Source organism: Nomascus leucogenys, chromosome 17 (assembly GCF_006542625.1).
Source record: "Nomascus leucogenys isolate Asia chromosome 17, Asia_NLE_v1, whole genome shotgun sequence".
Lineage (NCBI taxonomy): Eukaryota > Metazoa > Chordata > Mammalia > Primates > Hylobatidae > Nomascus > Nomascus leucogenys.
In genome coordinates, this window is record NC_044397.1 from 38189942 (window position 1) to 38217323 (window position 27382).

A 27382-nucleotide genomic window follows, 5' to 3' on the forward strand; every position below is an offset into this window, starting at 1 on the left:
CCTCGTGATCCGCCCGCCTCGGTCTCCCAAAGTGCTGGGCTTACAAGCGTGAGCTACCGCGCCCGGCCGGCAGGCAGCATTTTCCAAACCAGCTGGGTCTGGGGAGCTGCGGGGCTGTAGCGTCTTCCCGAGTCGCGCGCGCATGACGTAGCGGGCGCGCGATGACGCGACGCGTGGCGCAGTGCACGCTGGGATATTTAAGTCTCCTCCGCGGCGCGGAGCCGCAATGTCTCCAGCGGCTGCGGCGGCTGGAGCGGGCCAGCGGCGGCGGTCGATTGCGAGTGTCAGGGACGGCCGGGGCCGGGGCTGCGGCGGGCCGGCCGGGGCGGCGCTTCTCGGCCTGTCGCTGGTCGGCCTTCTACTGTACCTCGTGCCTGCTGCGGCTGCGCTGGCCTGGCTGGCCGTGGGGACTACCGCGGCCTGGTGGGGACTGAGCCGCGAGCCCCGAGGTTCGCGCCCCTTGTCCTCCTTCCTTAGGAAGGCGCGACATCGGCAAACACTGTTCGCTTCGCCTCCGGCCAAGTCGACAGCCAACGGAAACCTCCTAGAGCCGCGGACCCTGCTCGAAGGACCTGACCCTGCCGAACTGCTACTCATGGGCAGTTACCTGGGCAAGCCCGGGCCGCCGCAGCCCGCCCCCGCTCCGGAGGGCCAGGACCTGCGGGATAGGCCTGGCCGCCGCTCACCCGCCCGCCCGGCGCCGCGCTTCCCGCCGACCCATCGCGTTCACCACGTTTACCCCTCTCTCCCCACTCCTCCTCTCCGACCCTCCGGGAGGCCTTCCCCACGGTAAGATGCGCCGATTTTCCCAGATCATCCTCTGGCTCGGCTGGCTTGAAATTGAGGACTTGACTTTTAAATCCGATTTGCTTTTTCATCAAGTCCGAAAGGGATTATGTGTGGTTTTGCCCTCCTTAACACCTTGGTGTATGCCAGCCGTCTCCTGCCCTCCTCTAACTCTTGGAATGAGATGTGTTGCCAAAACGATTCCCTTCTTCCCAGTTCTAAAAACTCCCCGAATTTTAGTGCAGTCTAGATTTAGTCTAGATTTAGATTTTCCCTCTCAAATTGTTGCAATCCATTGCTGAGACAGCTGTTAAGCAGCTGTCACTCTTTGCCCTTAGATGGAATAGGGGAAAGTTGCCATAAAAACAACGTGTTCTGTGTTGCTTAGAAAGAGACTTAAGTTCTTTGGAAAATGTCTGAACTCCTGGGTTTTTAACCGTTTAAAATTTTGACATTCTTTCATGCTTTGGTTCCATGATTTGTCTCGCATTCTCTGCAGGGATTGTGGGACTTTACCAAATCGGTTTGTAATAACACCTCGAAGACGCTATCCGATCCATCAGGCCCAATATTCCTGTCTGGGGGTACTTCCCACAGTGTGCTGGAATGGTTATCACAAGAAGGCTGTGCTGTCCCCTCGCAACTCCAGGATGGTGTGTAGCCCTGTGACTGTGAGGATCGCCCCTCCTGACAGAAGATTTTCGCGTTCTGCGATGTGAGTGTTATCGTTGGAAGAATACTCTCCCTTTTCCTGTCCACTTTATTCTTCTCCAGTTGTTGCTATGACAACATGACTACAACGCAGAAAAGAAAGGATGAAGCTGCTTATTTGAATGAGAAATACCAAATTCTAGTAAAACCGTTTGTTTTTCACTTTTTGCCCTTGATGAAAAAGTAGCTTTACTTGCTGAGGGGAACTGTTGTGAGTGTATAAATTATACTTTGGCCTGTTGGTTAGCTTCCAATTTCCGTTTCTGAAGTCTGTGCTATATGGCATGGGAATTAAAATATCTTACAGCTAGAATCTTGTCTTTCATTTATAGACCAGAGCAGATAATCAGCTCAACACTGTCCTCACCATCAAGTAATGCCCCAGACCCATGTGCAAAGGAGACTGTACTGAGTGCCCTCAAAGAGAAGAAGAAGAAAAGGACAGTGGAGGAAGACCAAATATTCCTTGATGGCCAGGAAAATAAAAGAAGGTAACAGGCTCAGGAGAGTACTAAGCCGGTTTCGTGCTTAGACTCCTATGGGATGAGATGTAGACATTCCCATAAAGATACAGAGGCCACCTCCAGTTTGTGAGCCTTCGTAGGCCCCCTTCTTTGGCTTTCATGGAGGAACCTAATAACAAGGGTTTTAATGCTGTTCATTTCAAGGCACAGGTTAGATCAATGTTATAATTTACCTTTTCCATGAGTAGTAGAGATAAGCTGACAGCTGTTAGCCATGCTAGCCTCATGCTTCTGTAGAAATGTGTTAAAGTTTATTTTCAAGAAAGAAGGCTCTAAGTCTTCCCGTCGGAATTTTGTGGTGTTCAGTTATTTGGGTAACCACCAGTTCTAGTGTTTTTTTTTTTTTTTTTTTTTTGGATTCGGAGTCTGTCTCTGTCCCCCAGGCTGGAGTGTAGTGGCCCAATCTCAGCTCACTGCAAGCTCCGCCTCCCAGGTTCATGCCATTCTCCTGCCTCAGCCTCCCGAGTAGCTGGGACTACAGGCGCCCGCCACGACGCCCGGCTAATTTTTTTGTATTTTTAGTAGAGACAGGGTTTCACCATGTTGGCCAGGATGGTCTTGAACTCCTGACCTCGTGATCCACCCACCTCGTCCTCCCAAAGTGCTGGGATTACAGGCTTGAGTCACCGCGCCTGGCCCACCAGTTCTAGTGTCTTAATTGTGCTGAAGGAAATGCTTGTGAAAGAAAAATGAAAAATAGAGTTTGGTAGTTTTATCAATAATGAGATTAAAACCAATTTCCTGGCGGGGCAAGGTGGCTCATGCCTATAATCCCAGCACTTTGAGAGGCCGAGGCGGGTGGATCACCTGAGGTCAGGAGTTCAAGACCAGCCTGGCCAACATGGTGAAACCCCATCTCTACTAAAAATACAAAATTAGCTGGATGTGATGGCGGGCGCCTGTAGTCCCAGCTACTCCAGAGGCTGAGACAGGAGAATTGCTTGAACCCAGGAGGCGGAGGTTGCAGCGAGCCGAGACCGTGCCAGTGCACTCTAGCCTGGGTGACAGAGCGAGACTGTCTCAAAAAAAAAAAAAATCCTTATGTGGTTTATAAAATAAGCTAATGAAAATGGAATAGTTTTCTTTTTTTTTTTTTTTGAGATGGAGTCTTGGTCCGTCACCCAGGCTGGAGTGCAGTGGCGCAATCTTGGCTCACTGCAAGCTCCACCTCCCGGGTTCACGCCATTCTCCTGCCTCAGCCTCTCCGAGTAGCTGGGAATACAGGCGCCCGCCACCACGCCCGGCTAATTTTTTGTATTTTTAGTAGAGACGGGGTTTCACCGTGGTCTCAATCTCCTGACCTCGCGATCCGCCCGCCTCGGCCTCCCAAAGTGCTGGGATTACAAGTGTGAGCCACCACACCTGGCCTAGTTTTCTAATTATAGAAAGAAAGGAAGTTGAGGTGGCTGAGCATTTATTAAGCACCCACTGTGTATAAGACCCTACTGCAAGTGCTGTGGATAGAGCAGTGGACAAGACAAAATCTCTGCTCTCATGGGACTCTTGAGGGAAACACCATTTTATAAGGCTGGGTGTGGTGGTGCACGCCCGTACTCCTGACACTTTGACAGGCCAAGGTGGGAGGATCACTGGAGCCCAGTTGCTCAAGACCAGCCTGGGCAACATAGTGAGACCTCGCCTCTACAAAAAATTAAGAAATTAGCCAGGTGTGGTGGTGCATACTTGTAGTCCCAGCTGCTCTGGAGGCTGAGGCAGGAGAATCAGTTGAACCCGGGAGGCAGAGGTTTGTTGCAGTAAGCCAAGATCGTGCTATTGCACTCCAGCCTAGGCAACAAGAGCAGAAACTCTGGAAAAAAAAAAAAAAAATTACCTTTCAGAAGCTTAGGGATTTTAAACAACCATTTTCTGGTCTAGCATGGAATCTGTGCTCCATAGAGATAGTATAAGGTCCCAGAAATGTGAGAATACTTTAAAGGGACAAAAAAAAGTCATGTCATTTCATTGAGACTTTTTTTTGATTTGTCACAGGCGCCATGATAGCAGTGGCAGTGGACATTCAGCATTTGAGCCCCTGGTGGCCAATGGAGTCCCCGCTTCTTTTGTGCCTAAGTAAGTGCGAGTCCATCCGGATGAAATACCAGTTGTTTGGAAAAGGCATGATCAGAGCTGTTGCCCTGTAGATTTTCCTCTTTGTTTTTTGCATTGCTTAATTAGTTCAGGTTCACATTTTTGAAATTAGGAATATTCTAACTTGTCACAATTAACTGCCTTCTAATTCCTTTTAATGTTCTTGCATTAATATGGATGAAATATGCTGAGACTAGAGGTTTTATAAATATATTTAATAACCAAGCACATACACAGAAGGATTGCAAAGTTTGTGCAGTGGATAAGACAGTATGAAACTTAAATGTTAAATTTCTACATGTCAGTTTAAAAACAAACTGGAGGAAGAATTGGATGGAAAGGAAAGTGGCTCAAAAGTATGTGTGGAAAGACTTAGGATAACTTAGATACCTCATCTGAGTCAGCAGTGTGTTGTGGTTGCCAGGAAAGCTAAAGTGCTCCTGGTCTGTGCTGTTAGAAGAAAGACTAGAATGAGGCAGGTGGATGGTATTCCTGCCTTCCGTAGTTCTGCTCACTGTCCGTGGAGCACTGTGGTCAGATCAGTGTACTGCACTGCAAGGGAGGATGTACACAAACGGAAATTCATTCCCAGCGAAGCAATGAAGATGTTAAGGAGATTTGCAACAGCCCAAAGGGGTGGTGGTGGATGGTGGGGTTTTGGAGGTATGGAAGTATTAGCCCAGAGGAGAAAAATCTCAGGAGGAATAAGGAAATAAGTGAGGGAAGGATTGTCCTTCCCTCTCGTCTCCAAAAAACCAAAGGACTGTCCCTTGAAAGAAGCGAAATAACTTGCTCTGTTTGACTTCAAATAGGATCCGTGGGTGAAAGTTAGAGGAAATGGCCGGGCGCGGTGGCTCACACTTGTAATCCCAGCACTTTGGGAGGCCGAGGCGGGCAGATCGCGAGGTCAGGAGATCGAGACCACGGTGAAACCCCGTCTCTACTAAAAATACAAAAAATTAGCCGGGCGTGGTGGCGGGTGCCTGTAGTCCCAGCTACTCCGAGAGGCTGAGGCAGGAGAATGGCGTGAACCCGGGAGGCGGAGCTTGCAGTGAGCCGAGATTGCGCCACTGCACTCCAGCATGGGTGACAGAGCGAGACTCTGTCTCAAAAAGAAAGTTAGAGGAAATACACTGTAATCCACTGTGAGAATAAACTGGTTCATGGTTGATGTGGGTCACTCTAGGAGAGAGTTGTCTATATTGTAACAGGTTGGATGACTGTCCTACAGGAAAGATGCATAGGAGATTTCTGTTTCCACTGGAGGTTTAGAAAAATGATAAGTTCCTCTTAACTGTGATTTTTTTTTAACAGCTTTGTTGAGGTATAATTGACATACAATAAACTGTGCTTGTTTAAAGCATGTGACATTTTGACACACATACACCTGTGGAACCGTCCCACCACTAAGATAATGAACATCCATCACCTCCAAAAGTTCCCACATGCCTGTAATCCCTCTCTTTAGTTCCACCCCTGTCCCCAGGCATCCACTGATATGCCTTCTGTCGCTGTAGATAGGTATGCATTTTGCAGAATATTCTATAAATCATACATTTAAGTTTTAAATATTGGCTTTTTCTACTGACTTTGTCAGATAGATTTGGCCAGATTGTTAGCAGTAAAAATTAAAAGCATTATTCTCTTCCCATCATGTTATTAAGAAAGATGTCATGACCGTGGATGAAACCATAAAAGAATGTTGCCTTCAATAAAGCATCTAACTGTCTTCTTCTCTTTTATTAGGCCTGGGTCTCTGAAGAGAGGCCTCAATTCTCAGAGCTCAGATGACCACTTGAATAAGAGATCCCGAAGCTCTTCCATGAGCTCCTTGACAGGCGCTTACACAAGTGGCATCCCTAGCTCCAGCCGCAATGCCATTACCAGTTCCTACAGCTCCACTCGAGGCATCTCACAGGTACAAGTACAGCTCTTGTAATGTGGGGGACATGAATTCCCAGCATTCATTCATTGATTAGGGCCAGACATGGTAGCTTAGCCCTGTAATCCCAGCACTTTGGAAGGCCAAAGCGAGAGGATTGCTTGAGCCCAGGAGTTGAAAACCAGCCTGGGCAATATAGTGAGACCTTGTCTGTACAAAAGAATTTTTAAAGAAATTTTTTTAAATAAAGTAATTGATTAGCAAAGGTTTACTAATCACCTTCTATCTGTCAGACATTAGGATTGTCTTTAAGCTAATAGAAAATACAGATCATTGAGTGATCAATATAGGCCAGCGGAATGGAATAGAAAGCCCGGAATGTAAAGCAGTGCATGTGTGCGAGCTGATTCGAGACACAGCTGTGATGCAGATAAACGGACAGAGGGTGATTCGAAAGGTAGACTGAGTCCAGGTTGTATTGGGTCATAAAAGAGATTTATCCTATAGGCATTTAGAATTGAGCTCAGGGTTTTTAAACAAGTGGTCATGATTTTTTGTAAAGGGGATTATCGCATAGTATAGGGAACAGAGCAGGCTTTGCTGCTGGACAGACTTAGGTTCAAATCTTGGCTCTGAGGCTGGGCGGGGTGGCTCATGCCTGTAATCCCATCACTTTGGGAGGTCAAGGTGGGAGAACCTCTTGAGCCCAGGAGTTCAAGACTAGCCTGTGCAACAGAGTAAGACTGTGTCTCAAAGAAAAGAAAAAAAATGCTTGGCTCTGGCGTCTAATAGCTGTAAGGTCTCAGGCAGGCAAATCATATAACATCTCTTTTTCTTATCTCTGAAGTGCTGTTGCAATGATTGAGGGTAATATTTAAAAAGCACCTATTACAGTGGCTGTCAATAAGTGGGTACCCAGTATACAGCAGCCAGACAAAAAGATGTAAAGCATGTAAGGAGAAATGTTTTTGAGAGGAGGAAAATTTTGAGACAAGTTCATCAGCCCAGAAGGCTCTGACAGTCATATAAATGAACATTAATAACCATAATATCATTATCCCTCTTAAATTATTAACCTTAATATTATTTAATATCTAGTTATTATTTTTGATATGCAAACTTTTCCAGCTTTGGCCTATGGAAGCCAAACTCCTGTGTCCTTTATTTTGATCCCAGCAGTCTTCCACAGATAGCTTCATTGCTTTTAGCCCACCTTCCCAAAGTCCATTTTTAGCCTATACTGAAGTTGGCTGTTTCTTCAGAAAGCTTTGGTTTCTTCCAGTTAGAACTGTAGAGACTACAGTCCTAAGTTTTAGGAGAGATAAGATAGATCCTGTAGAAAGAGGAATGTAAATAATTAATTCATAATATTCCAAATTCAAATTTATGGTGGTAGGATTTTTTTTTTTTTTTTTTTTTTTTTTTTTTTTTTTTTTTGAGACGGAGTCTTGCTCTGTCGCTCAGGCTGGAGTGCAGTGGTGCAGTCTCGGCTCACTGCAAGCTCTGCCTCCCGGGTTCACACCATTCTCCTGCCTCAGCCTCTCCGAGTAGCTGGAACTACAGGCGCCCGCCACCACGCCCGGCTAATTTTTTTGTATTTTTAGTAGAGACGGGGTTTCACTGTGGTCTCGATTTCCTGACCTCGTGATCCGCCCGCCTCGGCCTCCCAAAGTGCTGGGATTACAAGCGTGAGCTACCGCGCCCGGCAGTGGCAGGATTTTTTTATGTAATTTATTTGATTTTATATTTTTATGTATTACACCAAAAATATTGGTTTATAATACTTTGATCCTAGTACATGCAATTCTTTTTTTTTTGTTTGAGACGGAGTCTTACTCTGTCGCCCAGGCTGGAGCACAGTGGTACGACCTTGGCTCGCTGCAGTCTCTGCTTCCTGAATTCAAGCGATTCTCCTGCCTCAGCCTCCCAAGTAGCTGGGACTACAGGCACCCACCACCACACCTGGCTAATTTTTTGTATTTTTAGTTAGAGACGAGGTTTCAACATGTTGGCCAGGCTGGCCCCGAACTCGTGACCTCAGGTGATCCACCCACCTTGGCCTCCCAAAGTGCTGGGATTACAAGGTGTGAGCCACCATGCCTGGCCCATGCAATTTCAAAATAGCGAAATCAGTGTCATTGTTAACACTGTCATTATTAAGACTGCTGAAGTCAGTTTAAGAATTGTTTGTGATTCATTTTGTCTTTATATCCCTCTGTGAAACCTAGGGACATGTAATCAATATATTGTGTTTTAAAGTAATGTTAATTGTCCTTTGGGTACACCAACTTTATATACAGTGAGGTTCGTTTGTCCAGTATGTTTGAAAGTTACAGGGATTTCTGTGTTTCCTTTTTGAAATAGTTCTATTTTACTATTTTAAATTATGTAAAATACTTGTTGTTTCAAAAAAAATACACTAAAACAAGATACACTAAAAAATTCAATTTCCATCCCTTTCCACTCTGCATTTTTCCTTCCTCTCCATTTTTATTATTTTTTAATTATCCTTTGTTGTTCTTTTTTAAACGATATGCATATCAGTGTATCTGAAAACCGCCACTTTCTAACATTTAAGGTAGTAGACAGTATATACAGATTTGAACCTTGCTTTTTCACATAATAGACAGTTGAGGTCATTCCATAGCAGTACACAGAAACTCATCTTTGGTCTTACAACTGCATAGGTACCCTAGTCCTCTGTTGACAAACGTTGGGTTGTTTCAGTCTTCCGCTATCACAGATAATGTTGCAAAGAATACATTTGTTCATATGTCATTTCACCCTTGGCAGTTTTGCCTCTGGAAAAATTCCTAGAAGTCAGATTCGGGTCAAGGGTTAAATGTGCAGGTAATTTTGCTGGGTATTGTTAAATCCCCCTACAGGGCATGTACCACTCAGCATTCCCCTCAGCATTGTATGAGAGGGACCATTTCTCCATGGCCTCACCAGCAGATTTGGTTATTGTAGCTCTGGGCTTTTACCAATTTGACAGGTAAAAAATAGTATCTAGGATGGGCGTGGCGGCTCACGCCTGTAATCCCAGCACTTTGAGAGGCCGAGGCAGGTAGATCACCTGAGTTCGAGACCATCCTGGCCAACATGGTGAAATCCTGTCTCTACTAAAAATATAAAAATTAGCTGGGCATGGTGGTACACGCCTGTAATCCCAGCTACTCAGGACGCTGAGGCAGGAGAATCTCAGGAACCCGGGAGGCAGAGGCTGCAGTGAGCAGAGATAGCGCCACTGTACTCCATCCTGGGCGACAGAGTGAGACTCCGTCTCAAAAAAAAAAAAAAAAGCTAGCTGAGCGCCACGGTGGCTCACTCTTGTAATCCCAGCACTTTGGGAAGCCGAGACAGGTGGATCACCTGAGATCAGGAGTTTGAGACCAGCCTGGCCAACATGGCAAACCCCATCTCTACTAAAAATACAAAAAATTTAGCCAGGCGTGGTGGCGTGTGCCTATAATCCCAGCTACTTAGGAGGCTGAGGCAGGAGAATGGCTCCACCCCAGGAGGCGGAGGTCAAGGGAGCTGACCTCAAGCCACTGCCCTCCAGCCTGGATGACAGAGTGAGACTCCATCTAAAAAAAAAAAAAAAAAAAAAAACACAGTATTTAATTTTTGTCTCTTATGAGTAGTTTAATCATCTGTTCATATGTTGAATGATTATTTTCAGTTCTGTTTCCGTGAATCTTAGTTCATATCCTTTACCCATTTCTCTGAAGGGCTACCAGTCAAATCTCACGTTCAAGAGTTTTTCCTATAGTAGAGAAACCTATTCCAAATGAAGCAAAGTTTTGAACGTAAAATAGAAACCATAGAAGTGCAGTGTTAGAAGAAACAGGCTCCTCACGCATTGCTGGTGGGAGTGTCAGTTGGTACAGCTCTCTAGAGGGCTTTGTGGCAGGAATTGTCCACATGAGAGATAAACGCACCCTTTGATCAAGCAGCTTTACCTTTAGGAAGTTATCCTACACACATACTGGGAAATGGATACAAGGATTTAATGTAACATTGTTTTAATAACAGCAGCTTGGAAACAATGTACATGTTATCTTTTCAGGGAGCTGGTTGAATAACTTACAGTATTGGTGTAAGTTGAAATATACTATGTAACTGTAAAAAGAATAAGGCAACTGAAGAAGTACTCATGAGAATGATCTCAAAGGAATTATATAAAAAACAAGGGTCAGAATTGTATAGTATCCTCTATTATTCGGGCTTTTAAAAATCTTTTGGCCGGGCACGGTGGCTTATGCCTGTAATCCCAGCACTTTGGGAGGCTGAGGCGGGCAGATCACGAAGTCAGGTGATTAAGACCATCCTGGCTAACATGGTGAAACCCCGCCTCTACTAAAAATATTTTTTAAAAATTAGCTGGGCGTGGTGGCGGGCACCTGTAGTCCCAGCTACTGGGGAGGCTGAGGCAGGAGAATGGCGTGAACCCGGGAGGCGGAGCTTGCAATGAGCAGAGACTGCACCACTACACTCCAGCCTGGGCAACAGAGCAAGACTCCATCTCAAAAATAGATAAATAAATAAATATCTTTTAATATGCATAAAATAATTCTTACAGGATATATTAGAAACTGGTAATTGTTATTGAGATAAAAAGGAAATTAACTTTGTACTGTACATTCTTTTTTTTTTTTTGAGACAGAGTCTCACACTGTCACTGGGGCTGGAGTGCAGTGGCGCGATCTCAGCTCACTGCAACCTCCGCCTCCTGGGTTCAAGTGATTCTCCTGCCTCAGCCTCCCAAGTAGTTGGGATTACAGGCTCTGGCCACCACGCCCAGCTAATTTTTTGTATTTTTAGTAGAGACAGGGTTTCACCATGTTGGCCGTGCTGGTCTTGAACTCTTGACCTCCACCCGCCCTGGCCTCCCAAAGTGCTGGGATTACAGGTGTGAGTCACCGCACCCAGCCTACTGTACATTCTTATTGTTGGAATCGGTAACGTGCAAGTATTACCTTTCCTGGTTTTGGCTTTTTTAAGTAAAAAAGTAAAATTCCTCTGTCTCAGCGATCCGAGTCTCCATCCAGTAGGTACCCATTGTTAACATTTTTACTGTGTGCAAACACAGATAATACCCAGGATTTTTTGACTGTTCTACATAGCAGGGTCACAGCATATTTGCTTTTTAAAAAGCATGTTCTTTTCTCTTTTATCCATTACATCTTACGTAGCATTTTGTGTCGTGTAATTTGCCTCACTCTTTAGATGGCCTTATAAACAGAAAAACACAAATTGTAACCACCACCCAGGTCAAGTAATAAAACATTTTCATCACCCAGAAACCTCCCTCCTGCCCACTCCCCATCATGCTCCTCCTTTCCTTCTTATTACCACCTTTTAATAGTGTACCCTGTTTTTGAATTTTATATAGATGGAAATAGAGTATGCATTCTTTGGTGTTTGACTTGACATTTTACTTGTGAGATGTGTCCACATTCATGCACATAGCGGTAGGTAATTCATTGTCATTGATATATATACTGTTCCACACTATGAATATAACCACAGTTAATTTATCCATTCTGCCATTGAACATTTGGGTTTCCAGTTTGCAGTTATTATATATAATATTGCTATAGATAATTGTCTAAGTCTTTTGGTACACATGAAATATGTGTATGCTCAGTTTTAGTAGATATTGCTAACCTTTTTTTTTTTTTGAGACAGATTCTTGCTCTGTCACCCAGGCTGGAGTGCAGTGGCGTGATCTCAGCTCACTGCAACCTCTGCCTCCCAGGTTCAGCTATTCTCCTGCCTCAGCCTCCCTAGTAGCTGGGACTATAGGTGCAGGCACATGCCACTGTGCACAACAAATTTTTGTATTTTTAGTAGAGACAAGGTTTCACTATATTGGTCAGTCTGATCTCGAACTCCTAACCTCAGGTGAGGCCTCAGCCTCCCAAAGTGCTGGGATTACAGGCTAGAGTGCAGTGGCACCGTATTGGCACTCACTGCAACCTCTGCCTCCTGGGTTCAAGTGATTCTCATGCCTCAGCCTCCCAAATAGCTGAGATTACAGGCGTGCGCCACCACACCGAGCTACATTTTAAAATTTTTAATAGAGATGGGGTTTTACCATGTTGGCCAGGCTGGTCTCAAACTCCTGACCTTAAGTAACCTGCCCACCTTAGCCTCCCGAAATGCTGGGATTACAGGCATGAGCCACTGTGCCCAGCTGCTAAGCAATGTATTAAAGGGAGTGTTTCAGTTTATATTCTTTTTTTTTTTTTTTTTTTCTGAGACAGAGTTTCACTCTTGTTGCCCAGGCTGGAATGCAATGGCACGATCTTGGCTCATGGCAACCTCCACCTCCTGGGTTCAAGTGATTCTTCTGCTTCAGCCTCCCGAGTACATGGGACCACACACATGCACCACCACGCCCAGCTAATTTTGTATTTTTAGTGGAGATGGGGTTTCTGCATGTTGGTCAGGCTGGTCTCAAACTCCCAACCTCAGGTGATCCAACCACCTTGGCCTCCCAAAGTGCTGGGATTACAGGCATGAGCCACCGCGCCCAGCCTCTTGGCTCTTTTCTATTAAGTTGCCTTTTTCTCAGAGATTTGAATATGCTTTTTATATATTCTAGATAACAAGCTCTCTGTCATGTATGTGTTACAACAAAAGTGTCCTGCTCTTGCCATTCTACTTCCTTGTCGTTAGCCTAGTTTGTGTAGTATTTAGGAAGTCTTTGCCTGTCTAACCTAAGGTCATGATAATTTTCTTCTTTGCTACCTTCTAGAAGCTTTATTATTTTATTAATACTTTTCATATGTAAATCCATAAAATCCACCTGAAATTGATTTTTGTGTATGGTGTGAGGTTGGGATCACAATTAGTTTTTTTTGTTTGTTTTTTACTGTAGAAATACCCATTTCTCTCAGCAACATTTATTGAAAGGACCATCCTTATTTCTCTGCAGCATCGCCTTTGTCTAATTTAAGTGTCCGTATATATGTGGGTCCATTTCTAGACTCTGTTTTGTTCCATTGGACTGTTTTTCTTACTACCCTTGTGCCAGTCTTTGTTTTACCCCTACCCTTATACTTTCAAGTCTTGATAGAGTCAGTCATCCCACTTTCTCATTTCTTTTCAGGACTGTCTTGTTTCTTGGCCTTTTGCATTTTCATATAATTTTTAGATCAACTTGTCAATTTCCACACACACAAAAGTTTTGAGATACTGATTGGGATTGCCTTTCATCTACTGATTACTTTGGATGGAATTAACATTGTTATAATATTGACCTTGTTTACTTCTAATCTATGATCATGGAATGTCGTTCATTTCTTTATTTAACTTTTGAGACAAGGGTCTTGCTCTGTGGCCCAGGCTGGAGTGCAGTGGCATGATCATAGCTCACTACTGCCTCGAACTCCCAGGCTCAAGCAATCCTTCTGCCTCAGCCTTTTGAGTACAGGCATGCATCACCACACCTAGCTAATTTTTAAAAACTTATAGCAGAGACAAGGTCTCACTATGTTGCCTAGGCTGGTCTCAAACTACTGAGCTCAAGCAGTCTTCCCACCTTGGCCTCCCTGAGTGCTGGGATTATAGGCATGAACCACCATGTCCCACCTCTTTCATTTATTTACATTATCTCTAATTCTTCTCTGTAGAAGTTTTACTTCTCTGGTATTAGATTTATTTCTAGGTATCTGGGGTTTTTTTGTTTTTTGAGATGGAGTCTCGCTCTGTCGCCCAGGCTGGAGTGCAGTGGTACAATCTTGGCTCACTGCAACCTCCACCTCCTGGGTTCAAGTGATTCTCCTGCCTCAGCGTTCCAAGTAGCCGACATTACAGGCATGCGCCACCACACCTGGCTAATTTTGGAGTTTTAGTAGAGACGGGGTTTCACCTTGTTGGCCAGGCTGGTCTCAAACTCCTGACCTCAAGTGATCCACCTGCCTCTGCCTCCCAAAGTGCTGGGATCATAGGTATGAGCCACAGTGCCTGGCCCTAGGTATATGGTTTTGATGCTGTTATAAATAGTGCCTTCAAAATGTGATTGACTGTGCCGGTGTGTAGAAATACAACTGATTTTGTATTCAGAAAGTTCGCTAAATCTGTATGTTCTTTAGGATTTTAGTACATACACTCATGTCTATGATAATGAGTTTTTCCTTTCCTCTGCAGTCTTATTCTTTTTATGTCTTACTGCACTTGGCTAGGACTTTGAGTTGAATAGACATGATAATAAACATCTTTGTCTTGTTATATCTGAAATGAGTGTGTATGTACAGTCAGTGAAGTAGAGGAGTAATACTTTTTTCCCCTAATTGTTAAACCAGTTGTCCAGTTGTCTTCCAGTCCTAGCTAATCATTATAGTCACCTTTGGCATTTCTTTTTTTTTTTCCTTGGTAGAGAAGAGACCTCACTATGTTGCCTAGGCTGGTCTCAAAACTCTTGGGCTCAAGTGATTCTCCCACCTTGGCCTCCCAAAGTGTTGGGATTATAGGCGTGCACCACCACACCTGGCTAATTTTTGTATTTCTAGTAGAGATGAGGTTTCACCATGTAGGCCACACTGTTCTCGAACTGACCTCAGGTGATCCTCCTGCCTCAGCCTTCTGAAGTGCTGGGATTACAGGTGTGAGCCACCTCGTCCGGCCCCTTTGGCATTTCTGACCCTTGCTTGCTCAGTGGTGTGTATCCCTTAGTGTCTGGAGCACATTGTGAACAAAAATGCAAGGTTTATGTTTTTGTTTGTTTCAATTTTATTACTTTAACTACAGATAGGGTTTTCCTGTGTTGCCCAGGCTGGTCTGAAACTCCTGGGCTCAAGCAGTTCTCCTGCCTCAGTCTCCCAAAGTGCTAGGATTACAGGCGTGAGCCACTGCACTCGGCCATCTATGTGCTTTTAAAGTTCCACAGGTGGCTAGGTGTGGTGGCTCACGCCTGTAATCCTAGCGCTTTGGGAGGCCAAGGTTGGCAGATCACAAGGTCAAGAGATCAAGACCATCCTGGCCAACATGGTGAAACCCCATCTCTACTAAAACTACAAAAATTAGCCGGGTGTGGTGGCATGCTCCTGTAGTGTCCCAGCTACTCAGGAGGCTGAGGCAGGAGAATCGCTTGAACCAGGGAGGTGGAGGTTGCAGTGAGCTGAGATCGTGCCACTGCACTCCAGCCTGGCGACAGAGCAAGACTCCGCCTCAAAAAAAAAAAAAGTTCCACAGGTGACTGAGCAGTCGTGTGAGAACCAGTGAGGTAGTGTCAGGGATCTGAAGTGATTGAAAATGCTGCTTATATATTCAATCCTTGGATCCCTTTGATGAATTTTTGTATTCTGCTCTTTTATATCCGTGTAATCCCATGTTTTTTAAACCATTGTGCTCTGGCCTTTCTTGCTGTTTGAGCGTAACTTCAACTGTTATTGCCGTGAGCAGTTTTCTCAAGCTCCTCCCGGGCCCAGCTTCCTGATGGTAGCCTCACTGAACTGTTCTGCTGCTTACCACTTGTCTGAAGCTTCCCCTTTTCCCTTTTTGAACTCTTATTAAGCATTGTTGGCTTCCTGTTTGTACTTACATGATGTAGCTGGTACTGGGTAAGAAATCACTAGCAGCTTTTCTAGTAGGAAAGACGGTCTGAGGTGACAGTTTAGTGGCTTTGTAATTAGGCTCAGCACTTATGAGACTATTTGCAGCGTCCGCTCTGTGCCATCTACTTTGCTGCTGGTCTGTGGAGGAAGCAGAGATGAAAACACCATCTTTGCTGTCAAGAACTTGCCTGGTGGAAGAGGCAGATGTATGGATAATCATCACATGATGATAAATGCCATCGTTGCTGCAAAAGTCATAAATGTTATGACAGCGGGTTTTTCTTGTTATTTTTGTTTGTTTGTTTGTTTCTTTTTGAGACAGAGTCTCGCTCTGTCGCCCTGGCTGGACTGCAGTGGCACGATCTCGTCTCGCTTCAAGCTCCGCCCCCTAGGTTTACGCCATTCTCCTGCCCCAGCCTCCTGAGTAGCTGGGACTATAAGCACCCGCCACCACGCTCAGCTAATTTTTTGTATTTTTTTGTATTTTTAGTAGAGATGGGGTTTCACTGTGTTAGCCAGGATGGTCTCGATCTCCTGACCTCATGATCCGCCCCCCTTGGCCTCCCAAAGTGCTGGGATTACAGGCGTGAGCCACTGCGCCTGGCCATGACAGCGTATTTTTAAAATGAAGTTAGTAAATTAAAATCGAAAATTTAATGGAAGCAAGACTAAATTAGTTTACTGGGTTATCTTCTTTAATTTACTTGTATCCTTTCCATAGACAGTCTAGCACAGGTTTGAATGTGTCCTGGCTCTTCATTACTGAGGCTAACGTTCCACCTAATATATGCAAAAGTGTGTCCATCCCTTCTACCTTTATTCACATTCCATTACTTTTATAGACTTTTCTTTTTTTGCTTTCATAATTAATACTGGCTGTTGACTTTCTTTTCAGGGGTCTTTCTTCACAAACAAATTTTTTTCATTTTCATTTTCTTTTCTTTTTTTTTTTTTTTGAGACAGGATCTCATTCTGTCACCCAGGCTGGAGTGCAGTGGGGCAATCTCAGCTCACTGCAGCATCCTGAGTAGTTGGGATTACAGATGCAAACCACCACACCCAACTGATTTTTCAATTTTTTGTAGAGACGGGGGTCTCGCTATGTTACCCAGGCTGGTCTCAAACTCCTGGGCTCAAGCGATCCTCCCACCTTGGCCTCCCAGCATGCTGGGATTACAGGCATGACTAACCATTTAACCATAAAAAATATTTTTTTAGTCACTTAAAAAGAGACTTCGTCGTGTTGAGGGTCAGATGCTAAGTTATCAGCAGGCTCAGTCATGTCTCTCTTGATTTTTAGCTCTGGAGGAGAAGTGGCCCCAGTTCATCACCCTTCTCTAGCCCAGCCTCGTCCCGCTCCCAGACACCGGAGAGGCCAGCAAAGAAAATAAGGTACTCTGCGTTCTCCTGCAGTTTTAATTTGCTGCGTGGACAGATGGGGGTGAGGAAAGGTGGGAAACGAACCTGGCTGTTAGGCTTTGTGCTGCTATGACTTACAGAATCAAAGAAACTAAGTCCCTGAGAGGGACAATGCGGCACCCACCTGAACCGCTATCATCCCTACAATCTTGGGTACTGACTCCAGTGGCCTCTGGCCGTCGCCTCCCACTCCAGCATGAGGGATCGGGTGCAAGCACAGAGGCCATGCAGAGTGGAGAGCAGAGAGAGTCGAGTCAGCGGGCAGTCGCCATCAGGTTCTTGACTTGAGCTGACGCCCTAGGTGCTTGCAGTTGGCTGGAATGCCACTCCCTCAGGGATCACATCTGTGTCTAGAACTCCCAGGGACTTGGTAGGTTGTAAGTAAGGTTTGAAGATTATCGTTTTATGCTTGTTTTAAGACAAAAGCTGTCTTCATGGCCTCTGTGAACAGCCTCCCTTCATTCTGTTGGAATTTCCTGTTGAGTTTTTTTATCCTGCATACTGAGATCTTAAATTATGGTTGTTTTAGACATTGGCCACTTGGTAGTTAGGAGGGTGTGAGAAATTATTTAATACTTCAGCCAAGAAGTCTTTCTAGACTAAATCGTTCCTTTTCTCCCGACAGAGAAGAGGAGCTGTGTCATCATTCCAGTTCTTCAATTCCATTGGCGACAGACAAGGGGTCCCAGGGAGAAAAGGGTAGGTTGCTGAGGAGGGTCTGCTGTTGGTGGTGGAGGTGTTTGTGGAGGATATAGAGATTAATACCTACTGAAAAAAGGTCTTGAGCATTGCTATGTCTAAAGCATGTTAGATACAAAGAGAGAGATTTCCTCTCCTTCAGAAGTTTATAGTCTGATGAGGGAGAAAGGCTACAGACGGGGGCGAACGATTGGATAGAGGTAAGCTCAGTTTGAGTCACCTTTGGGTGATCCTGGTAATTACTGCACAGTAAGCGGTTTGTGTGCGCGCCTTAATCTTGCAAACACTGTCCAAGCAACCAAACCATAGAAGATTGAATCTTTTCAGGGATACTTAGTGAAAACTCAATGTGAAATGCAAAGTGGGTAGACACAACCATCCATTTCTGGAAGAGGGAAGGAAGCAAACGAGTCTTGGTTTCTTTCTTTAGTTGCAGATACAACCCCAAGGAAGAAACAAAACTCAAATTCTCAGTCTACACCTGGCAGCTCTGGGCAGCGTAAGCGGAAAGTTCAGCTGCTGCCTTCTCGGCGAGGGGAACAGCTGACCTTGGTATGGTCTTGTCCATCTACTCCTGCCCTCCCCGGCTTAGCTCTCCTAAGTCTTAGGAACGCTAAGGACAAGTTTCTTCTGTTTTTTTCTAATTTATTTTTGTTTTTGTTTTTGTTTTTTGAGACAGCATCACTATGTCACCCAGGCTGGAGTGCAGTGGCTCGATTTTGGCTCACTGTAACGTCTGCCTCCTGGGTTCAAGCAATTCTGCCTCAGCCTCCCAAGTAGCTGGGATTACAGGCGCTTGCTACCATGTCTGGCTAATTTTTTGTATTTTTAGTAGAGATGGGGTTTCACCATGTTGGCCAGGCCGGCCTCAAACTCCTGACCTCAAGTGATCCAGCTGGCTTGGCCTCCCACAGTGCTGAGATTACAGGCATGAGCCACCGTGCCCAGCCTTCCTGTTTTTTCTGATTGGCCTGACTTCTTTTTCTCTTTGGTAGCCTCCACCTCCCCAGCTTGGCTATTCGATCACTGCCGAGGACGTAGACTTAGAGAAGAAGGCTTCGTTACAGTGGTTCAACCAGGCCTTGGAGGACAAGAGCGGTAAGGAGCATAGATCGTTGCACACTCGAGAGGTTTCAGGTGTCTGTTTTCTCTGGTTTTATTTTGGTGTTTGAAAAAATAGGTTTCTCTGGGAAAATCCCAAGTAGGGTTCCATGTTTTCTTGTGGTCTTTCTCACCTGAGACATCCATGTTGGTGTTCACGGGAACTGGACAGCAGGGACCACTGCAATTGAGGGCAGGCATTCCTCCATGAGCTGTGCTGAGACCCTGCTCTCCGACAGGCATCTGGAAAGAAGTCCCAGACAAGCCAGGACTGCGTCACCTTTCTTTCTTTCTTTCTTAGATGCTGCCTCGAACTCTGTCACTGAGACCCCACTTACCACTCAGCCTTCGTCTACCTTTACCCTACCTGCTGCTGCAACTGCCTCCCCACCCACCTCCCTCCCGGCCCCAAGCACCAACCCACTGTTAGAGAGCTTGAAGAAGATGCAGAGTCCCCCGAGCCTGCCACTCTGCCCAGGTGAGCTGGAGTGGGGCCGTGGATCCAGCCTTCTGAGCAGCATCCCCTGCTTGGGTTGGAATAAGGGCGTTGTGCCTGTCAGTCGCTGGAGATTGCCCTGGCTCAGCACACCGGAGCGCGCCCACATGTAACAGCGCCGGAGCCTGCATCAGGGAGTGTTAGAGAAGGGGTGCTGTGACGCTCGGGATCTGAAGCCTGGCTCGTAGCTGCCCTGAGCCTCGCCTTCCTCATCTGTCAGATGAGAATGATCTTCCCGGTGCAGCACCTCTGAAGTGTGAATGTGGTGGCGTGGTCAGGATGTCCTTGCCTATCAGAACCACCGGTCCAGAACAGCACTGCCTCCTTTTCCTCCAGCACTTTGAAGGCTGCTGGTGTTCCCGGCCCAGGCCTTCATGGCACTGTGCACGCCTTTATCAGACGGTAACCTGGGGTTCGTACTCACCCTCCCTGCCCAAGGGCAGAGACTTCCCCATTCATAGTTGCGTGCTCTTAGCGCCTGGCAGGTGAGCTTAGTAGGCAAATAAAGTATATCTAGATTCATACGTGAACTTCAGAGTTCAGACAACTGGACTGTCTTAGTCTCTACACATTAGGCCCCCATTTAGGCCCCATTTTATCCCCTTCTGTCTGATGATCTGTGAGGTGGAAATAATGAACACTTCCTTGATTTACTGTACAGGCCTGTAGTGTAGACTTAGCTGAGTTTATTGACTGACTCTTGGATCCCAGGCTCTGTGGTAGGCGTGGGGAGGACACTGAAATACTGAATACCATCATCTTCGAAGTGTTTATGCCAACTTCACATTTTCTATTCTTCTTCCAGAATCTGCTGGAGCAGCAACCACTGAGGCCCCCTCGCCTCCAAAGACGCCCAGCCTCCTGCCCCCGCTGGGCTTATCACAGTCAGGGCCACCAGGGCCGCTCCCCAGCCCTCCTTAGACTCCAAACCCCCGAACACTTTGCTGGGGCTGATCCCTGCTCCATCCACAGTACCAGCCACTGACACCAAGTCACCTCCAACCCTTCAGACAGAGACGGCTACCAAACCCCAAGCCACATCTGCCCCGTCTCCTGCCCCCAAGCAAAGCTTCCTGTTTGGAACACGGAGCACCTCACCTTCCAGCCCTGCCGCCCCTGCCGCATCTTCAGCATCTCCCATGTTCAAGCCCATTTTCACGGCCCCACCCAAGAGTGAGAAGGAAGGCCCAACACCGCCTGGCCCTTCAGTCACAGCCACAGCACCCTCCAGCTCCTCCCTCCCCACGACCACCAGCACCACAGCCCCGACCTTCCAGCCTGTCTTTAGCAGCATGGGGCCACCTGCATCTGTGCCCTTGCCTGCTCCCTTCAAGCAGACAACTGCTCCCGCCACTGCTCCCACCACAACTGCCCCGGTCTTCACTGGCCTGGCCACCGCCACCTCTGCTGTGGCTCCCGTCACCTCCGCCAGTCCATCCGCAGACTCTGCTTCGAAGCCTGCGTTTGGCTTTGGCATAAACAGTGTCAGCAGCAGCAGTGTGAGCACCACAACCAGCACCGCCAGTGCCGCCTCACAGCCTTTCCTCTTCGGGGCGCCCCAGGCCTCTGCTGCCAGCTTCACCCCGGCCATGGGCTCCATATTCCAGTTTGGCAAACCTCCTGCCCTGCCCACAACCACCACAGTCACCACCTTCAGCCAGTCCCTGCCCACTGCCGTGCCAACGGCCACCAGCAGCAGCGCTGCCGGCTTTAGTGGTTTCGGCAGCACCCTCACCACCTCCTCCCCGGCCACCAGCAGCCAGCCTGCTCTGACGTTCAGTAACACGAGCACCCCCACGTTCAACATTCCCTTTGGGTCAAGCGCCAAGTCCCTGCTCCCATCATATCCGGGAGCCAACCCCCAGCCCACATTTGGGGCCGCTGAGGGGCAGCCACTGGGGGCCGCCAAGCCAGCCCTTGCCCCCAGCTTTGGCAGCTCTTTCACTTTTGGAAACTCTGCAGCCCCGGCCCCGGCTACTGCACCCACACCTGCACCTGCATCCACGATCAAGATCGTGCCTGCGCACGTGCCTACGCCCATCCATCCTACCTTTGGCGGTGCCACGCACTCAGCGTTTGGGTTGAAAGCCACGGCTTCGGCCTTTGGCACTCCCACCAGCTCACAGCCCGCCTTTGGTGGCTCCACTGCTGTCTTCTCCTTCAGTGCAGCCACGAGCTCTGGCTTTGGAGCCACCACCCAGACCGCCAGCAGTGGGAGTAGCAGCTCAGTGTTCGGCAGCACAACACCATCACCCTTCACGTTTGGGGGTTCGGCAGCCCCCGCTGGCAGTGGGAGCTTTGGGATCAATGTGGCCACCCCAGGCTCCAGCACCACCTCCGGAGCTTTCAGCTTTGGAGCAGGACAGAGTGAGAGCACAGCCACCTCCACCCCCTTCGCGGGGGGCTTAGGTCAGAACGCCCTGGGCACCACCAGTCAGAGCACACCGTTTGCCTTCAACGTGGGCAGCACACCTGAGAGCAAACCTGTGTTTGGAGGTAAGGAGGGGTGTGGACTTGGGCTGCCGGGCTGGACACTGAAAAGCTGTGCCCGCGAAGCCTGCATTCTCGGGGAGTTTATGCTGTGGCAGTGAAAAGACAGGCAATGAATATAGAACTCAGTGAAATGCCAGGGCACGATACATGTTTTGCTAACGTAATAATGACTGGAGGAGCCGTTGTGGATTTAACTGGTCAAAGAAGGCCCTTCTGAGTAATTAACAATTGTAAGCTGAAGGTTGGGTGTAGTGGCTCATGCTTGTAATCCCAACATTTTGGGAGGCCAAGGAGGGTGGATCACTTGAGGCCAGGAGTTCAAGACCAGCCTGGGCAACATGGCGAAACCTTGTCTCTACTAAAAATACCAGAAAATTAGCCAGGCGTGGTGGTACCCCCCTGTAATCGCAGCTACTCAGGAGGCTGAGGCACAAGAATGGTTTGAACCCAGGAGTTGGAGGTTGCAGTGAGCCAAGATCATGCCACTGTACTCCTGCCTGGGTGACAGAGCAAGACCCTGTCTCAAAAAAACAAATGTAAGCTGAGTATGGGGGTGGGGTGGGGCTGGGCACAGCACAAGTGGACATGCCTTTCAGGTCCAGGATGGCGCATGCAAAGGCCCAGAGGCAGAAATATGTTTGGTGTGTTGAAGAGCAGAACAAAGACAAGCATGGCAGGAGGGCAGGAGCAGAAGCAGTGGTGTGGAAGGAGGCCAAGAGGCGAGGATTGTTTGTGGCCAGGGTTGGGTGTTTGGGTCTTAAGTGTTCAGGAAAACCATTGCAGAATCAGGCAGGATACAGTGATGGTTCCTCCCGCGTGGAAGATGAATGTAGATCCCATGGCTTCTGTTTTCTTCGTGAAGTAGGAGAGAAAATCTGGGAGAGAGAGGGTCGGGATAAAGTGTATAAAAAAGAGGTCTTTTGAAATAGTCATTTTGGACAGTGGGGGAAAGGAACATCATATTAAAAAGTGTAATCAGTTTCCAGGCAGTTTGTGGGCTGGAGAATTGTGATCGTGAAGTTAAAGTGAGGCCAGTTAGCATGGCGTGTGTTTCCCAGCGACACTGTGGGTGTAGACCTAAGGTCAGTGGACAGCTGGTGCCACCCGGCCGTGGAGACCCCAGCAAGCACAGCAGGAGGGGCAGCGGGTCAGTGCCCCGATGCAGCTCGGGGTGCAGGAGTGGAGAGCGGGTGAAGTCAGCTGCAGGAGGGGTGGTGTCCGCAGGAGATTCGGGAGCCGGAGCAGTTGTGGTGACACTGACCGCAGGAGTGGTGGCAGGGGTCGGGGAGAGGAGGTCATGGGGGTGGCAAGGTCGAGGGGCTGAGAGGACCATCAGTCAGCCTCACAGGGCGAAGTCACCATGAGTGGTGATGGGGAGGAAGCCAGTGAGCCAAGGGTCCTCTGTGAATCAGGGAGTGACCTGGCAGTTGACAGGTGACATGAGGACGTGGCAGATTAAAGTGATCTGAACTTGAGTTACGGTATTTAGGGAAGGAAGAGAAACAGTGTGAAAGCAGCGTGGGAGTACAGGGAGCCTCCCCTCACCCGGGCCAGAGGCCAAGCCCTGAGAGCAGCCTTCCCTGCAGAGGGGCTGCCAGAGAGGGCATCGGGCAGGCAGCCAGAGCCAGTCAGGGCAAGGCCGGGGAAGGGAGAGTACCATGGGGCATCACAAAAGATGAGGGGTGGACAAACCAGGCTTCAGAGGGGAGGGGACAGGGGCTAGGGGGAAAAAGCCTGAACAGAGGAGGTAGCCAACCCGGGTACGCGAGGAGGCGGGGGCCCTAGAGTACTCCCCTCTGCAGCGATGGTCAGGAGGCCCACGAGGTGGCTGCGGGGCAGGGGGGCTTTTTTTTTTTTTTTTTTTTTTTTGAGACAGAGTCTCGCTCTGTCGCCCCAGGCTGGAGTGCAGTGGCGCAATCTCGGCTCACTGCAAGCTTTGCCTCCTGAGTTCACACCATTCTCCTGCCTCAGCCTCCCCAGTAGCTGGGACTACAGGCACCCACCACCACACCCGGCTAATTTTTTTTTTTTTTGTATTTTTAGTAGAGACGGGGTTTCACCGTGTTAGCCAGGATGGTCTTGATTTCCTGATCTCGTGATCTGCCCGCCTCGGCCTCCCAAAGTGCTGGGATTACAGGCGTGAGCCACCACGCCTGGCCTAAGTAAGGAGACTTTTTCTCTGGCATGGCGTGGCCATTAGCAGGTGGGAGAAGCAGGCTGAGCTGGGGCACCAGGCATGAAGACTCGGTTGTCTGGCTCAGTTGCTGATGGAGGAGTGCCCCAGGAGCAGGAGTGGGGCTGAGGGTCCTGTGGGAAGTGCCCTGCAGAGCGCAGGCTCCTGCCCGGCCCTCTCCTCACTGGCCAGCTCTCTGCAGCTCTCTGTTCTCTTCATTCCAGGCACCGCCACCCCCACCTTTGGTCAGAACACCCCTGCGCCTGGAGCGGGCACATCGGGCAGCAGCCTCTCCTTTGGGGCATCCTCAGCACCCGCCCAAGGCTTTGTTGGTGTTGGACCGTTTGGTAAGCAGCAAGCTGCCCTGTGGCCCTGCTCGTCTGTCTGAGGAGGGGTTGGGCGGGGTGGCAGGCTCCTGGCCCTCTGAGGCCCCGTGAAGATCAGGTTCAGCACAGGAAGGACATTTCGGGTTAGGAGTCCAGCACAGCCCAGGGATGGGAGTTGGATGGCAGAGATCAGAGAGGAGCTGCCCGGGGCGGAAGTTTGCCTCCCATGGGAAGCCGGGTAACAATGGATGCGTGGGCCTCGCTCTGAGACTCTCTGGGAGTTTGCGTTTCAGGAGGCTCCTCCCACACAGTGTTGCTGACGCAGCGGGAAAGCCCTATTGAGGCACCCTGTGTTTTGTTACTGGCCTGGCCTTCCAGAGGTTCGGGCACCCAGAGCCAGAGTCTCAGGTAGCAGCTGCCCTGATGAGGTCTTGTTGAATCTTTCCAGGATCGGCGGCCCCTTCATTTTCCATTGGTGCGGGATCCAAGACCCCAGGGGCTCGACAGCGACTGCAAGCCCGAAGGCAGCACACCCGCAAAAAATAGCCTTTGTCCCCTGTCCCTGTTCCCCCCACCCCTTCCCTAAATCTGGACCTTGGCACCTGCTAGGAAGAGCCTTGGACCCTTCCAGCTGCATAAAGCAAACCTACCCCGGATCTCTGGCTTCAGCCGCCAGGGGGTAGTGGCAGCCCTGGGGCCCCTTCCCTTCTGGAGGAAGCACAAACCTCAGGGATGGGGAAGCAGGATGCAGAGGGCCAAAGCCCGGGACCTCTACTTGAACAGTTCCACTGGGGAGGCTGGAGAACTAAGGAAACACCTGTACATAATGTCCGCTACCCTGACTCCCGCTTAGCACGCCCTTAGGCAGGTGCCCCTTCTACCTTTCCCTGAGAGCCATCGTCGCTGGAGGGTGCAGGGTCCAGCCCGCCTGGTGTGCTGGTATGCACCTGATGGGATTTGGGAAATGGGTTATCCCTAAAGCTTTATCTTGCTTGGCTTAGCTGTGAGAAGTGGTTCTCTTCCTCTGGTCCCTTCTGGGGACTGTTTCCCCATTTTCTTGCTGCTGTGTCCCTCACCGGTTCCTTGCAGGATTCCTTCCTTTTTAAATGCCCCTGAATCTAGCTTTGCCTTGGAGACCCCAGTGGGTGCTGCTCCTGCCGTTTTCTTCCTGCCAAGTCTGAGTCAATGTCATCTCCAACCCTCTGCCAGTTTGGCCCCTCAAAGCTTGGTGGCTCAAGACTGTTAGCCTGGCAGAGCCAGGGGTGAGATACCTTGCTCCAGGAGGGAGAAGCTCTTGGAGCAGGCAGGATGCCCACCGCTGCTTCAGCTGCCTCCTCGCCCAGCTACCCTTTGGCCCCATTGGGCCCTCGTCTGCCTCTCCAGGATCGTATGTTTCAAGCCTTGTCCTGTGTTCCTTTGTCTGATGCTCCGTGTATTGCTCTTTGAATCGAGTTTGGAGGAAGAATTGAGTTGTATGAGTGGCGGCATGTTGGTAGTGCCGGACTTCCTGTTTCAAGTTTTCTGGGGCCTCACTAATTGAATGTGGAAAGTAGCACCACTTGACGGCTACAAGTGCTGACTCCTGAATTTTCCAATGGTGTTCTGACTTCAAGGGCTGGCAGCCTGGGAGAATGGGCCCGGGGGGAAGCAAAGACCTCTTCCCTCTGCTGTTTCTGTCCCACTTACCTGACCTCACTGGAGGCTACATCACCCAAAGTAGATGTTAGAAAACCTAAATTAATGAACCACATTTTTAAAATCCTATTTTTCCCAAACAGGGCCTTCTGCAGCCCATCCTTTCCTTCCTTCCTTTGGAAACCACATACCCCAGGCCCAAGCACCTTGCTGCCACGCCCAACCTCTTTGGGAGAAGTATGAATGCGTGTGTCTAAATTAAAAGAAAAAAATATTTAAACATTTTTTAACAAAAATTTATTTTTGTATTTAAGCTAAATTGCCTTTTAAATTCCTTCAAGCTTGGTTCATTGAGGTGGTTAAGTATAAATGCTATTTACTAGGATATTAGCTGTATAGTTAAGTTATACCTGTGCAAAGAAGAGGCTCAAATGCTGTCCCCAGCAGCTTTCCTGGGGGACTAGAGCTCCTTCTGGCCATGTTATATAAAATGTAATTCTTATTTTATAAATAATGTGATGTAAATGTAACCGGTGCCCCCCCCCCCCCCATTGTGACTGAGGGCGAGTGTTATACACCCGGCTGCGTGTGCCCCTGAGGAGGGAGTGAACCTCAAGCCTAAATACCTGTTAGGATTGGAGGGTCGGGGTGGGCCCGGGCCTGGGCCTAGCAATCAAGCTTCTACCTGTACCTTACGTAAGGTAGACCCTCCTAGTGTCAGTACCTGAGCTAGTTTACCTCAGTTCCGCAGGCAGGACAGCCGGTCCGGGAACCCTGAGTGAGTGTGAGTGTGGATGTGTACAGTACGCGCACTGGATGGCAGCGGGAGGCTGGGACTTTCCATTACAAATAGAGACTTCATTCCTGTTGAGTCTGGTTGGAATTTTAGTATGAATGTGAGATTTTTCTCCTGCTTGTGTCTTTAAGAATAAAAAACTGTGATCTATCATAGAGTACGTTCTGCTTTTTATTTCTGCAGGCAACACTTTGCTCACCAGCAAGAACACAGCCTGAGGAAGGGACCCAATACCCTTTCAAAACCCAAAGTGCTGCCTGCGGTGAGGGCCCAGGGTCCTCCACGGAGAGGACAGGCGTCTTCCTTTCCCACCAGGAAGGAGTCAGCCCGGAGCCTCTGCTATGTGCAAGGCGGTGTGCAAGCACCGGCTGCGGCTTTTTGCTGTCTCTTCTTTCTCTTTGGGGCTGGGCTGGGTGTGCATTCTGGTGCTGATGCTTCAGCCTGTGAGGCTGAGCTAGAGAAGTGTAGATGTTAGATGTGCCGGTGCCATCCTGCGTCTCCCAAGCACACCCCCCACTCACTCACCTTGGCGCCTTGACCCGTTCAATTATGGCAACAAAGAAGCCACCGCTGAGCATAGTCTCAGTGGAGGCCCAGAGGCAGTGCTCAGCACCCAGGAACATGCTCAGGCCTCGGTGGGGCCAGGCAGGCAGGGCGGGAGCTAGCCTGCGAGAGAAACCGCCCCAATGC

At 48.5% G+C, this 27382-nt stretch overlaps 1 protein-coding gene and 1 pseudogene across 2 annotated transcripts in view; one reads left to right on the top strand and one right to left on the bottom strand.

Annotated features, from left to right (window-relative positions):
* POM121C (POM121 transmembrane nucleoporin C) lies at positions 1 to 26843 on the top strand. Its single transcript, XM_030797552.1, is given in 14 exon segments — positions 1 to 789; positions 1286 to 1501; positions 1830 to 1988; positions 4011 to 4091; positions 5856 to 6027; positions 16855 to 16946; positions 17599 to 17672; positions 18103 to 18224; positions 18668 to 18770; positions 19075 to 19251; positions 20075 to 20176; positions 20179 to 21765; positions 24160 to 24282; positions 24710 to 26843. Coding segments are annotated over 14 exon segments (3669 nt in total). The 5' UTR covers positions 1 to 226; the 3' UTR covers positions 24808 to 26843.
* Positions 26841 to 27382, bottom strand: part of LOC100604611 — an 18457-nt pseudogene continuing 17915 nt past the window's right edge. Inside the window, exons 9-10 of the transcript XR_004026549.1 lie at positions 27218 to 27358; positions 26841 to 27146 (exon numbers count right to left, since the gene is read on the bottom strand). The product of XR_004026549.1 is annotated as a probable 28S rRNA (cytosine-C(5))-methyltransferase (transcript). The remainder of the gene's footprint in view (positions 27147 to 27217; positions 27359 to 27382) is intronic.